The following is a 13,752-nucleotide window of genomic DNA, read 5'->3' as shown; positions in this document are numbered from 1 at the left end:
GGCTCAATATTAAAAGAATTGAGTGTAAAAATGCCAATATTTTGTTACAAGTACGAATACACTGTCCTACACTGGAAATTAAACTTATTCATATTGCTTGGTCATTCCATTCAGAAATCTGATGGAGGAAGGGAATGGATTAACTACTGATAACAGTCAAGATTGTAGAAGATAAGTCTTCTTAAGTCTCCATCTCCTTTTTCTTAGTTACTGGCCATGATGTTATCCATGAGTATATTTATGGTCCGGCATTATTAAAAGAGACCATAATCTCTTTTCCTATTCCAATAAAACAAAACCCAAGACATTGCGATGTGGACAGAATGAAAATATTTTCTAATTGGCTGGAAAGATCGTGGTCAGAAAGCCACATAAAAATAGAAAATGTCTGCACTTTGAGGAGGACAGTTCCTCTATAAAATTTGATTGCAACACCTTAGGTAAACACATGGATGATAGAAAAATGGAAGTCTGTCCAGGAGGAAAGGATTAGGTTGATCTTAAGAGTAGGTCAAAAGGTTGGCACATCATAGGCCAAAGGGCCTGTACCATGCTGTAATGTTCTATGTTGTATCTTTTAATGTAGAGAAGTCATTCTAAATGAAACAAGTCAGTTAGATTTGGATGGTCACTAGATGCTACTCTTGCTTGTATAGCTAGCATAATGACATCAGTTATCAATGTAGTATTTTGAAAAATTATCATTTAATTAATTATGCAAATGTACTTCAACAGTTTCTCACTATCACTGACAATCAGCAGTCCATGGAGGAACGATAGGGCCTCAAATGCCAATGCTTTCAAGTCCAGTCACAAGTTGTGGACTTTTCCACTTCATGGTACATATGTAATAAAGATGTCTTTAGAGAAACTGCAGGGCTGGAATAGGCAAACACAACCTTGTTATTCATAATGAGTGTAAACTTAGCTATGGGTAACCCCGGGTACAATGCAGCCCATTAGTTTCTGTTCCCTTGACTTCCTCTGACAAACTGATTAAGTTGAATGATGTCTGGAATTTATAATAGCTCTTTAAGAGGCTTTAAAATGGTTCTACAGGGATCTGTTCTTTATTATTTTTATAAATGATTTGAATGAGGAAGTAAGGGTGGGTTAGTAAGTTTGCAGACGACCAAAAGTTTGGTGGAGCTGTGGATAGTGTAGAAGTTTATGGTAGATTATAATGGGGCATTAATAGGATGCAGAGCTCGTCTGAGAAGCAGCAGAAAGAGTTCAGCCCAGAAAAATGTGAAGTGACACACACAACATGTTGGAGGAACTCAGCAAGCCAGTGCAACATCTATGGAAAAGAATAAACAGTCGATGTTTCAGGCTGAAACCCTTCAGCAAGACTAATGATGAAAGGTCTTGACCCAAAACATTGACTGTTTACTCTTTTCCGTAGACGTTGCCTAACCTGCTGAGTTCCTCCAGCATTTTGTCTGTGTTGCTTTGGATTTCTGGTGTCTGCAGATTTTCTCACATTTGCGAAAGTGTGAAGTGATCACTTCGAAATTTGAAGGAAAAAATATAGGGTTAACAACAGGATTCTCAGAAGTGTGGAGGAACAAAGGGATCTTGGGGTCAATGTCCCTAGATCCCTTAAGGTTACCACACAAGTTGATAGGGTTGTTAAGAAGGAATATGGTATGTTGGCATTTATTACTCAGGAGATTGAGATCAAGAGCCATGAGTTAACGTTGAAGCTCTATAAAACCCTGGTTAGATCACACCTGGAATTTTGTGTTCAGTTCTAGTTGGAAGCTTTAAAGAGAGTGCAGAGAAGGTTTACCAGGATGCTGCCTGGATTAGGAAGCATGTCTTATAAGGATAGGTTGAGCGAGGTAGGACGTTCCTTTCTGGAGTGAAGGAAGATGAGTGGTGACTCGATAGAGGTATACAAGATGATAAGAGGCATAGATCAAGTGGATAGCCAGGGATTTTTTTCCCAGGGCAGAAATGACTAATACAAGAGGGTATTATTTTAGAATGAATGGGAGGAAGTATTGGGGGATGTCAAAGGTATGTTTTTTACACAAAAATGTGGTGAGTGCGAGCAACACCTTTCCAGGGGTGCTTGTAGAGGCAGATACAGTACATAAGGGGCATATAAGAAACTCTTAGTTAGGCACATGGATGATTGAAAAATGGAAGGCTATGTTAGAGAGAACTGTTAGATTGATCTTAATAAGCATGGCTGAGGATTCTGAACTAATATCTTCCTTTACAATTTCCATTAAATTATGAACTTATTCACAAAGTGAACATCTTAACTTTTTTTCCCAATTTATGTTCTCTGGCCACCTCAAGTTTACTCAGCTATTGGCCAGATCATTAATTAACACAGATGGAACGATGGAATTAAAATACCCTAGGATGGATACCTAAGCCAACTGTCTGCTCCTTTCCCTATTCTGCCTGCCAACCAACTGTACTACCTATGCACTTAAATTGATTGAAAGAGGATGCAGAAGGCTGGAGACTCAGCCAGCAACATCAGGGGCACGTCTGTCTATTATCGAGGATACCTTCAAAAAGTGGCGCCTAAAGAAGGCGGCATCCATCGTTAAAGAACCTCACCATCCTAAACATACCATCTTCTCATTCCCACCGTCAGGGAGGAGGTACAAGAGCCTGATGGCTCACGCTGAACATTTTAGGGCCAGCTTCTTTCCCTCCACCATTATAATTCTGAATGGTCCAGGAACCCATGGACACTACGTCACTACTCCTCTTTTGCACTATTTATTATTTTAGTTTTAATTGCAATTTATAGCAAATTTATGCCTTGCACTGTACTGCTGCCACAAAGCAACAAATTTTACAACATATGTCAGAGATAATAAACCTGATTCTAAATCAAAATTAACAAATAAAATTAAAATAATCATACAAACTGCATCATAGAGATTTTAGATTCATAGTACTTACTGCAAATATCTGAACTGGATCTCCAGTCAACACACTTGACTCTGTTACAACTTTCCGCAGCAGATTCTATAGCGGCGCAGACAATACTTGCATTTTTTGTTAGACAATAGTCCGTTACACAACTGTGATAATAAGGCTTAAGCTGGTCCTCTGTGCAATCTGTAAATATACTGTAGAGGAAAACACAAACTGCTCAAAGAAAAGCATTATATTTTCCATAATATACTTCTGGCATAATGTAATTTTATATTTTAAACTATATATTTCATCAATCGTATAGATCATCAATGTAAAGCAAAAATAGGACTTCGTAACTTAACTCCACTGAGAAATAAAATTACTGTATATTTTTTCAACTTATTTAGTTAATTAATTTATTGAGATACAGTGCAGAATAGGCCCTTCCTGCTCTCCAATCCCCGCCACCCAGCAATCCCCTGATTTAATCCAAGCCTAGTCACGGGACAATTTACAATGACCAACGACTAACTGGCATGTCTTTAGCCTGTGGGGAGCTGGAGCACCCAGAGGAAACCCACATGGTCCCAGGAAGAATATACAAATCCCTTACAGGCAGCGGCAGGAATTGAGCTCATGTTGCCTGTACCATAGGTGGTGCGCTAACAACTACACTACTATGCTGCCTTATTCGTGATCAAAACAATCCCAAAGTGAAAAATTATTTCTATATTTTGCTGAATAGTGAGGAATTTGAAGTAAATAGCCACGTATCTTGCACTGACCATTGAACAAACACTGGCATTACCTCTTGGTGATCATGAGTTCCATAAACGTGTCAACTTCTCTCATTGAGCCCTAACAAAGAACATATGTTTCCTTGACAACATGAGATTTGGTGAGGAAGCTAAGAAAAATGATGTGTTTTTAGGGTTCTTATTCTCATAATGGAACAGGATATTTCTTATGGCCAGGCAAGTGTGTCACCAGTGCAGCCAGTTATCAAGGTTATCCATTCTAAATGTTTCATTCAAAAGCATCATGAAAATTCAAATGCAACAAACAACTATTGAAACCACAAAATATTTGAAAATAAAAAGCCCCAAAATACTTGAAACATATAATCATGTTGAAACATAATACAGGTGATACTTCTCTTCAAAATATGAACCTATGTACCAATTTAAGTCTATATCCCAACAAATATCTTAACCATTTTATTTAGTTTAAGATAATAAATTCTCTTTTAACTACCCAGGTTTGTTTTTTCCTCGAAGAGTGGAGATTAAAGAGGATGGTCAGAACTAAGTTACAAACACTAGTAAATAATTGTCTAGAAATTCGGCTCTCAGGGTTGAATATGGTGATGTGTATGTACTTTGATATGTACTTTGAACTTTAATTTTAATTCCTTATGTCCTAAAGTCATAGAGAAGTACAGCACAGAAACAGGCCCAAAGACCCAGCTAGACCATGCCGAATCATTAACCGCCTACTTCCATTAACCTTCACTGGGACCATAGCCCTCCATACCCCAACACCTACGTACCTATCCAAACTTCTCTTAAAAGTTGAAATCAAGCTTGCATGCACCGCTAGTTCTGGCAGCTCGTTCCACACTCTCACAGCCCTGTGAGTGAAGACATTTCCCCTGATGTTCTACTTAAACTATTTCCCTTTCACCCTTAACCCAAAACCTCTCATTGCAGTCCCACCAAACCTCAGTATTTACCTCAGCTTGCATTTACCCTATCTATAACCCTCATAATTTTGAATACCTCTATCAAATCTCTTCTCAGTCTTCTATGTTCTATGGAGTAAAGTCCTAACTTATTCAATCTTTCTTCATAACTCAGGTCCTCCAGAAAACTTCAACATAACATCCCAGCATTTTGCTCTGTACTGCTGCTACAAAACAACAAATTTCATAGCATATGTCAGTAATAATAAATCTAATTCTGATTCTAAATTGCTGCATGGAGATGTATGGGTTATCATCCCAAGGGTTCATCATGGCCTTCCTAACATGCATTGCCCGATACACACACACGCACACTCACACACACACACACGCACACACACACACACACACACACATGCACACAAACACACTTGAATTTTATTTTACATACGTTTTTGAAATGGTCTCACAAAAGTTCTCAGGGGGACTGCAGGGTGTTGGTGTGGCTGTGGGTTTAATGCAACTTTCATCTGTACGAGCTGTTTTACACTGTGGCTTGTTGGGGTCATCATATTTCCAATCTAATGCTGTGATGGGACAGCAGTCAGTAGCCTCCTTTGTCCCATTTGGTCTCGTGCAGTCATCATCAGGAACATCTGTACAGGTGCCTAAGAAATAAAAAGAAACGATGTAGTGAACAGTAGAACATGAGTAATTTAAGACTACAAACAAAATGGTAAGGGTAAGGGAGGAAACAACAAATATATGAAATTTAAAACAACATACCACACTGTCCTTGGGTATTTTCAAAGAAGTGTTGTCCTGGAACACTTATCTTAAAATGAAACCGCCGAGCAATAATTGTTGTTTGAATAGCAGTGAAGTAAATCTTTACACCGCCATTAGACATTTCATTTATCATTATTCCATCACTTGCGTGGGGAATTCCTGTTTTAATTCCACCAATCGTTAACTGCAAGATTATAAAACAGAGTTTCACCTAAGCCATCAGAACTATAGAGCAGCAGAGTAATAATAGTTGGTAGCTTATTTTTTTTATTTAGGGAGACAGTGCAGAATAAGCCCTTTCCGGCCCTTTGAGCCCCATTACCCAGCAACCCCCGACAACCCCAATTTAACCATAACATAATCAAGGACAATTTAGAATGACCAATTAACCTACCTGATAGGTCTTTAGATTGTGTGAGAAAACCCACGCATGCTACAGGGAGGACGTACCAAGAAGTCTGATGGCCCGAGTCATCGCGCTAACCGTTATGCTACCATGGTGCCCACTGTGAATTACTTTAGATTTGGTTAATCATGAGGCGTTTATTCATTACAGGTAAATCAATAAAAGAAATATCCATTGCTCCTAAAGGAATTTATTTAAATAAGTTCATTGCCCTCTCATATCCATTTATAACAAATATTAGAATATTTGCAATAGCCAGTTGAATTGAAGTAATGTGGTCTTGGGCAGCAATACCATAAAAATGATAGTACTTACCACATTGCCATCATGGGTTGAAATGGTGAGATGAACTTTATTGTAAAAAATGATTAATCCTTTTGGACAGGAAAAAGGTACATAAGGAAAGCAGAAGTAATTGTCTACTAGAACACGCAAGTTGTGTTTTGGTTTCTGTTCTTCCATAAGAATATAGGTGCAATTCTTGTAAAAATCATAAGATAGCTGATTGAAGGTTATATAATGAGGGTCACCATACACCTTGCATTCACCTAAAATAAGTAAGCACAATATGGTTTGCATGTTCTTGTGAGAAGGTAAACAAAACAAAGAATGTTAATGTTTCAATTATCCACTGTACAGTATATAAGTAATTAGAAAAAGAAAGCGATACTAACATCCACATTCCCAGCCTGGGCAGCCACATTCATTTATTACTTCAATGGGTGTTAAATTGTTTCCACATTTAGGCTTTTCATTTCCACATCTTTTAACAGTTACAGTTGTTCCATTGTCACATCTTTTAATAGTACAGTCTTCAGTCCAGGTCCGAGTGCACTGGAATTATAGTTAATAAGGTTCGTAAATAAGTGGATTGCCCTATGGATTCAGCAGATGTCATTTTAGTATAATAATGTCTCAAAGCTTACCCAATATGAGTGAAATATTTTGCAAAAGTCTTGCTCTTACATTGACTTTTTCCTTTGGGGTTTTCACCCATTTCACATAAACCCAAGATGTGAAAATATAGCTACAACCTAAAATTCACTCACAATCAAATGGCCTAGGTAAATGGTCAGCAGAAGTCATTTACATACTCTTATGTATTCTCTATTATTGTAACAGGTTCAGCTACAGAATAACAGAAGCCACCAAAACATTGTATGTTTGCAGAAATGCAAAATAATTTTTTAACACGCAATATGCTGCTTACATTGTGCAAAGTTACATTGATAAAATTGATGCAGCCCCATAAAGGATGTTGAGTCTACATTGATTATGGTTGTAATGCATGAAATAATATTTTTGAAAACCAACCTCATATACAACATTTACTTCAAAGAGGACAAATCTTTCAAAACACTGTAAGAGGGGAAGAGACTGCTGGTAGATTCTTGTTGGAGCCAGCAGAGCTTGTGATGGATGTGGAGGCAGGTGGGATGCAATGTGAGGACTAGGAAAACTCTGTATGTGCTCTAGCCAGAAGAATGAGGTGGAAGTTGCAAGTCAAGGGTTCTGTTCAGTTTGGTAGAGGGGAAGAGCCACAGTTCAGGAAAAAGGAAGACATTTCACATGCAGAAGGTCTCATCTTCAGAGCAAATGCAATGGAGACAAGAAAAACAGTGAAAAGAGAAGGCAGGGTAGAAATACGTACAGTCAAGATAGCCATAGGAGTCTGTGGGTTTGGTAATTGACGTTTATGGGTTGTTTGTCCCTTGGGATAGAGATGAAGATTCAGAAAGAGAAGAATTAGAGATGTACCATGTGAAAGTGAAAGCAAGAAGGAAATTAGAGCAAAATCAATGAAATAGTCAAATTCTGGTTAAATTCAGAAAACAATGCTAAAGCAGTCATTGATATTCTGGAGAAAGAGTTGAGGGACTGCACCTGAGTAAGAAGCAATCAAAGAGTGTTCTGTGTGTTGCAGAGGACTGGTGTAACTGAGTCCATCCAAGTGCACATAGCTGCATCTCTAATTTGGAGAAAGGGAGTGGACTTGAAGGAGAAATTGTTCAATGTGAGTACACATTCAGCCAACCAAATGAATGCAGATTGAGTGACTGTCTTTTGAAACATCTGCACGAGCAACCCTGAGCATCCAGTTTTGAATTACTTGATTCTGCCATCCCACTTAGACGTTTCACTGACATTCTGCAGCCTGCCAAATACTCAATATCAAATTCTCCAACTTTAGATAACTTGTTCTTTCTTTGTATCTGTGTCAGAACTGACTATTTCTGCCAGTAATCTATCTGTGATTTTGACTCTGTTTCCCTCTCTCCATTAGTCCACTGTTCTAAAGGTCATCTGCCATAGCATTGCCATTAGCCACACATAGACAGACAAAAAGCAATGTATAAAAATGCATTTTGGAGATGATTCAAAAGTCAATAGAATTCTAATTAAACACAAGGCTTGTCAAGAACATGGTAAGGATATATATATATATATATACATAGATATATATATATCTAGAGAGAGAGAGAGAGAGATAAATGGAAAATAATAAAATATTCACATTTATTAGTCAAAGAAATTATAATTTTCAGGAAGACAAAACAAATCTTTAAATTAAGACAATTGGGTGAACCAAATGTGAGGGGCTACATAGAGTCCTGAAATATAGTGAACTTTTATCATTTAATCAGAAGCAGAAAGAGAGATTGATTAGAATTTCATGAATAGCTTTAAAAAAAAGCTGAAGAAAATAAAAGTATGATCATCCCTAAGTCAAAGTTTTTTAAAAATATTGCCATTGTTTGAAAATTCAAATGGCTTTTAGGTATTCTTTATATTGATCTTTTGGATTTAATATTTCACAGATGTGATTGATGACAATTCAAGATTTAAAAAATGGTGTCCTACACATTCCTATGAATAAACATTTTTAATAGCAGGAAGAATATTGTTTCCCTTATGGAATAAATATGTTAGAGAAAAAATAGTCAATGAATCAAATCTGTAAACCCTTTTCCTCCAAAATACTTGCAGTCTGGTCTACTACACCATATACTTCATAGAAAACAGAAAACTCACCTGCTGTTCTTTGTTCACGGTGCAGGAACAAGGGATTGTTGGGGTGGTTGCTGAGATGCTTGTTGGGGTGGTTGTTAGTGTTGTGGTTGAAACAGTTGCTGAAGTGGTTGTTGGAGTTGTGGTTGTTGTGGTTGTTGGTGTTGTTGAAACAGTTGTGGTGATTGTTGTAGTTGTTGGGGAAGTTGTTGGAGTTGTGGTTGAAATAGTTGTTGAGCTGATGGTTGGAGTTGTGGATATTGGTGTTGTACTGATAAGGACACAACATACTCTAATTACATAGTCAGGGCACATGAATTCATCGGATGATGGAATGCATGTAAGTCCTTCAGGCAAGCCACATTTCACATTGTTACTTGTTTCAGAGATTGGTTTGTTTGGGGATCTAACCGATTGACATTGTATATTACTAGGTCTATCACCGGGATTACAGAGACCCTCTGGTGATTCATGATCTTCTCTGTTTGTTGCATTGGGTTCATTGCTATTTTTCCAAGATGACCAATAACCCGCACAAGGAATTGCTGCAAAGCAAAATGGAAAAAGTATTAGGTCTAGTGAAGGATCATCTGAAATGCAGCCACTGTTCTAATGTTTGAAAGTTACTTGCTCATTTGCATTTGTCAAGAATCGAAAAATAGCCATAAAATTAAACAAACTGAAATCTCCTGTCCTACTTTGCAAATCTTTATTTTCTAACTGTGAAGTCAGGCTTGCAATTAATTTGCGATCACAATTTCTTAATATTGAATATATCCTGCAAGGAGCAGATTCTGTTTTTATAGACATCAAAAGACACCACTTGATATGGTAACCATACTTCAACAGTACTGCAATGAATGGCATCAAGAATAAATGTGAATGATAAGAAAGATCGTTTACTTAAAGCTGGAGATAGGGGAATCTGGCTATGCTTTTCATATAAATGAATGTATAAACATGCACATCATAATTATAGAGATGACAGAGAGGATAGAGAAATGCTGCTCTTATGATATGAGGAAAGGCAAGGAGACCTCCAGTGACTCTGACAACTACAACTGTGAGAAGTGCATCCAGATGCAGCTCCTAACAAACTGCGTTAAGGAGTTGGAGCTGGAATTATCTGAATTCAGATAAGACAGGAGGCTGAAGGGGTGATAGATACAACATATATAGAGGTAGTTACACCCAAGGTGCAGGATACAGGAAACTGGGTGACAGTCAGGATGGGGAAGGGGCTTAAGGAGGCAGTGCAGAGAACCCCAGTGGCCATTCCCCTCAGCCACAGGTATACCTTCAAGGGGGGGGGGGATGAACTAACAGAGGAAAGTCGCTGTGGTCAGGTGGTCGGAACATTGGATCAACCACGATGAAATGGCAGAGCAGACTCAATGGGTCAAATGGCCTAATTCTGCTCCATTATCTTATATTTAATAATATTATAAAAGTTCACTCATATGTTGGAGTGTCCAGAAAACAAGCATTCTTAACCCAGAGATGGTCTCAGCAGCACAGAAATGTCAGCCTAGACAATGCGCTCATTCTCAAGAATGGATCAGCAAAGAGAATGTATAATGTTATTTGAAGAAGGAATTTCAGTATGACAAGTATGGTGGATAAAGAGGATCCAGAGGATGTGGCATATTTTGATTTCTGAAAGACATTCAGTAAGATAGCACATAAAATGTTATTGTGAGAAAAATCTCATGGCACGGGTATGGTTAGAGACAGGCAACCGGCAGAAACAGAAAGTCAGGAAATCAGTTACCATAATATAAATCATCTACTGTCGCAGGACTTGGCATTAGAGCTTCAGACTTGTTGCTCACTGTTTTAGTCTAAGTGGAAGTGATGAATGCACTGAGGATCCTTTTCATTATTGATCCTAAGGAAGTTTGACCTTTGTGTGACAGCAGGAAGCTCAAACGGGGAGCATCTTAATGTTCTCATTACACAGAAATTTACCTAAATAACCAATGGGGTACTATACTTGGGCACTGGCAATACTCTAGGAGGGAAGGGAAATAACATGTGATCTACCAGCTGTTATCCAGGAACATACAGATGCTGAATATCAACAGGTTGTTTTATTTTCTGAACAGTGAGATATTCCACTAAAGCATGTCGCTAACTCACAAGAGGAGGATTTAAACACGACATTCTATATGTTTTCTTAGCACAGCTCCATAAAGTTGCAACAAGATTTCCCTTACTTGTGTGTCATACACCACCCCCCATAGGAAAGCTATCAGATCATATGCCTTTCAAATTGCTTACAGGATCGCATCTTCTTTTTGCGGAAACACACTCATAGCACCACACATCAAACCCTCAACTTTATTGTTCAGACAGGTGGCAGAGGAAAGCAATGAAGGTAGCAGGGAACAAGCACATGTGATTAGGTGTATGTCAGCCATTTCATCCCTTGGCTTGGAGGCAGAAACAATGCATAACCGTTGGAGTACTGACTGGTGCACCATCTTCTATACAGTTCTCTAGACTTGTCATTCAATGTGCAAGTTAGGTAATAATATTCATCAATTTATCTTCCAGAATGGTTTTTCTCAAACAATACACCGACTCATACTCCACAGTCAGACATTTGAACCACTTGACCAATTCTGCATGCTTTTGTGCATTGAGTAGTCACATGATTGGCTAATTAGATATTTGCATTAACAAGCAGGGTACAGGTGGCACAGCATGTACATTGTTAAAGTATAGAAAAATTAAAGGTAATCACTTTGAAGCAAATTTAATTCAGGGGTGGGGGTGATATGGCAGATGTTTCCCTCTTTGTGGATCCAAACAAGAGGACACAACTTTAAATAAAGAGTCACAAATTCAGGATGGAGATTTTTTTGGAGAGGTTAGTGAACTTCTGAAACTTTCGATTGCTATTGAGTCTAAATTATTGAATGTTTTTAAGGTTGAAGTGACTTGAGCATTGGATAAACCAGCAATCAAATATCTTGGGGATCAAGCAGAAAATAGACTTGAAAAACCATACCATATGCACACCTGAGATTCATGCAAGGGTACACTTGGATCACTGTATCACGTTCAACAGATATACAAACTGTTCTGCTGTTGCCAATATCCCTGTCCATCATTGTGTTTCCTCCCACATATACATGCACTTTTCACCCAGACTTACGTGTTGCGGTTGGTGTGGAGATTGTTGTAGTTGTTGGAGTTGTGGTTGAAATAGTTGTTGAGCTGATGGTTGGAGTTGTGGTTGAAATAGTTGTTGAGCTGATGGTTGGAGTTGTGGTTGAAATAGTTGTTGAGCTGATGGTTGGAGTTGTGGTTGTTGGAGTTGTGGTTGTTGATGTTGTACTGAAAAAGACACAACATACTCTAATTTCATAGTCAGGGCAAATGGGTTCATCGGATGATGCAATGCATGTAAGTCCTTCTGGCAAGCCACATTTCACATTGCTACTTGTTTCAGAGATTGGTTTGTTTGGGGATCTAACAGATTGACATTGTATATTACTAGGTCTATCACCGGGATTACAGAGACCCTCTGGTGATTCATGATCTTCTCTGTTTGTTGCATTGGGTTCATTGCTATTTTTCCAAGATGACCAATAACCCGCACAAGGAATTGCTGCAAAGCAAAATGGAAAAAGTATTAGGTCTAGTGAAGGATCATCTGAAATGCAGTCACTGTTCTAATGTTTGAAAGTTACTTGCTCATTTGCATTTGTCAAGAATCGAAAAATAGCCATAAAATTAAACAAACTGAAATCTCCTGTCCTACTTTGCAAATCTTTATTTTCTAACTGTGAAGTCAGGCTTGCAATTAATTTGCGATCACAATTTCTTAATATTGAATATATCCTGCAAGGAGCAGATTCTGTTTTTATAGACATCAAAAGACACCACTTGATATGGTAACCATACTTCAACAGTACTGCAATGAATGGCATCAAAAATAAATGTGAATGATAAGAAAGATCATTTACTTAAAGCTGGAGATAGGGGAATCTGGCTATGCTTTTCATATAAATGAATGTATAAACATGCATATCATATTTATAGAGATGACGGAGAGGATAGAGAAATGCTCCTCTTATGGGATGAGGAAAGGCAAGGAGACCTCCAGTGACCCTGACAACTACAACTGTGAGAAGTACATCCAGATGCAGCTCCTAACAAACTGCGTTAAGGAGTTGGAGCTGGAATTATCTGAATTCAGATAAGTCAGGAGGCTGAAGGGTTGATAGATACAAGATATATAGAGGTAGTTACACCCAAGGTGCAGGATACAGGAAACTGGGTGACAGTCAGGATGGGGAAGGGGCTTAAGGAGGCAGTGCAGAGAACCCCAGTGGCCATTCCCCTCAGCAACAGGGATACCTTCAAGGGGCGGGGGGGGGGGGGATGAACTAACAGAGGAAAGTCGCTGTGGTCAGGTGGTCGGAACATTGGATCAACCACGATGAAATGGCAGAGCAGACTCAATGGGTCAAATGGCCTAATTCTGCTCCATTATCTTAGATTTAATAATATTATAAAAGTTCACTCATATGTTGGAGTGTCCAGAAAACAGGCATTCTTAACCCAGAGATGGTCTCAGCAGCACAGAAATGTCAGCCTAGACAATGCGCTGATTCTCAAGAATGGATCAGCAAAGAGAATGTATAATGTTATTTGAAGAAGGAATTTCAGTATGACAAGTATGGTGGATAAAGAGGATCCAGAGGATGTGGCATATTTTGATTTCTGAAAGACATTCAGTAAGATAGCACATAAAATGTTATTGTGAGAAAAATCTCATGGCACGGGTATGGTTAGAGACAGGCAACCGGCAGAAACAGAAAGTCAGGAAATCAGTTACCATAATATAAATCATCTACTGTCGCAGGACTTGGCATTAGAGCTTCAGACTTGTTGCTCACTGTTTTAGTCTAAGTGGAAGTGATGAATGCACTGAGGATCCTTTTCATTATTGATCCTAAGGAAGTTT

At 38.4% G+C, this 13,752-nt stretch overlaps 1 protein-coding gene across 1 annotated transcript in view; it reads right to left on the bottom strand.

Annotated features, from left to right (window-relative positions):
* Positions 1 to 13,752, bottom strand: part of LOC140738651 (uncharacterized) — a 105,213-nt gene that overhangs the window by 8,530 nt on the left and 82,931 nt on the right. The window contains exons 37-43 of the mRNA XM_073066271.1: positions 11,935 to 12,390; positions 8,799 to 9,319; positions 6,440 to 6,599; positions 6,081 to 6,313; positions 5,357 to 5,543; positions 5,022 to 5,238; positions 2,932 to 3,101 (exon numbers count right to left, since the gene is read on the bottom strand). Of these exons, the coding sequence (XP_072922372.1) occupies positions 2,932 to 3,101; positions 5,022 to 5,238; positions 5,357 to 5,543; positions 6,081 to 6,313; positions 6,440 to 6,599; positions 8,799 to 9,319; positions 11,935 to 12,390 (1,944 nt within the window). The remainder of the gene's footprint in view (positions 1 to 2,931; positions 3,102 to 5,021; positions 5,239 to 5,356; positions 5,544 to 6,080; positions 6,314 to 6,439; positions 6,600 to 8,798; positions 9,320 to 11,934; positions 12,391 to 13,752) is intronic.

This window comes from Hemitrygon akajei, chromosome 14, assembly GCF_048418815.1.
Source record: "Hemitrygon akajei chromosome 14, sHemAka1.3, whole genome shotgun sequence".
Taxonomy (NCBI): domain Eukaryota; kingdom Metazoa; phylum Chordata; class Chondrichthyes; order Myliobatiformes; family Dasyatidae; genus Hemitrygon; species Hemitrygon akajei.
This window is presented reverse-complemented; position numbering and strand designations above follow the sequence as displayed.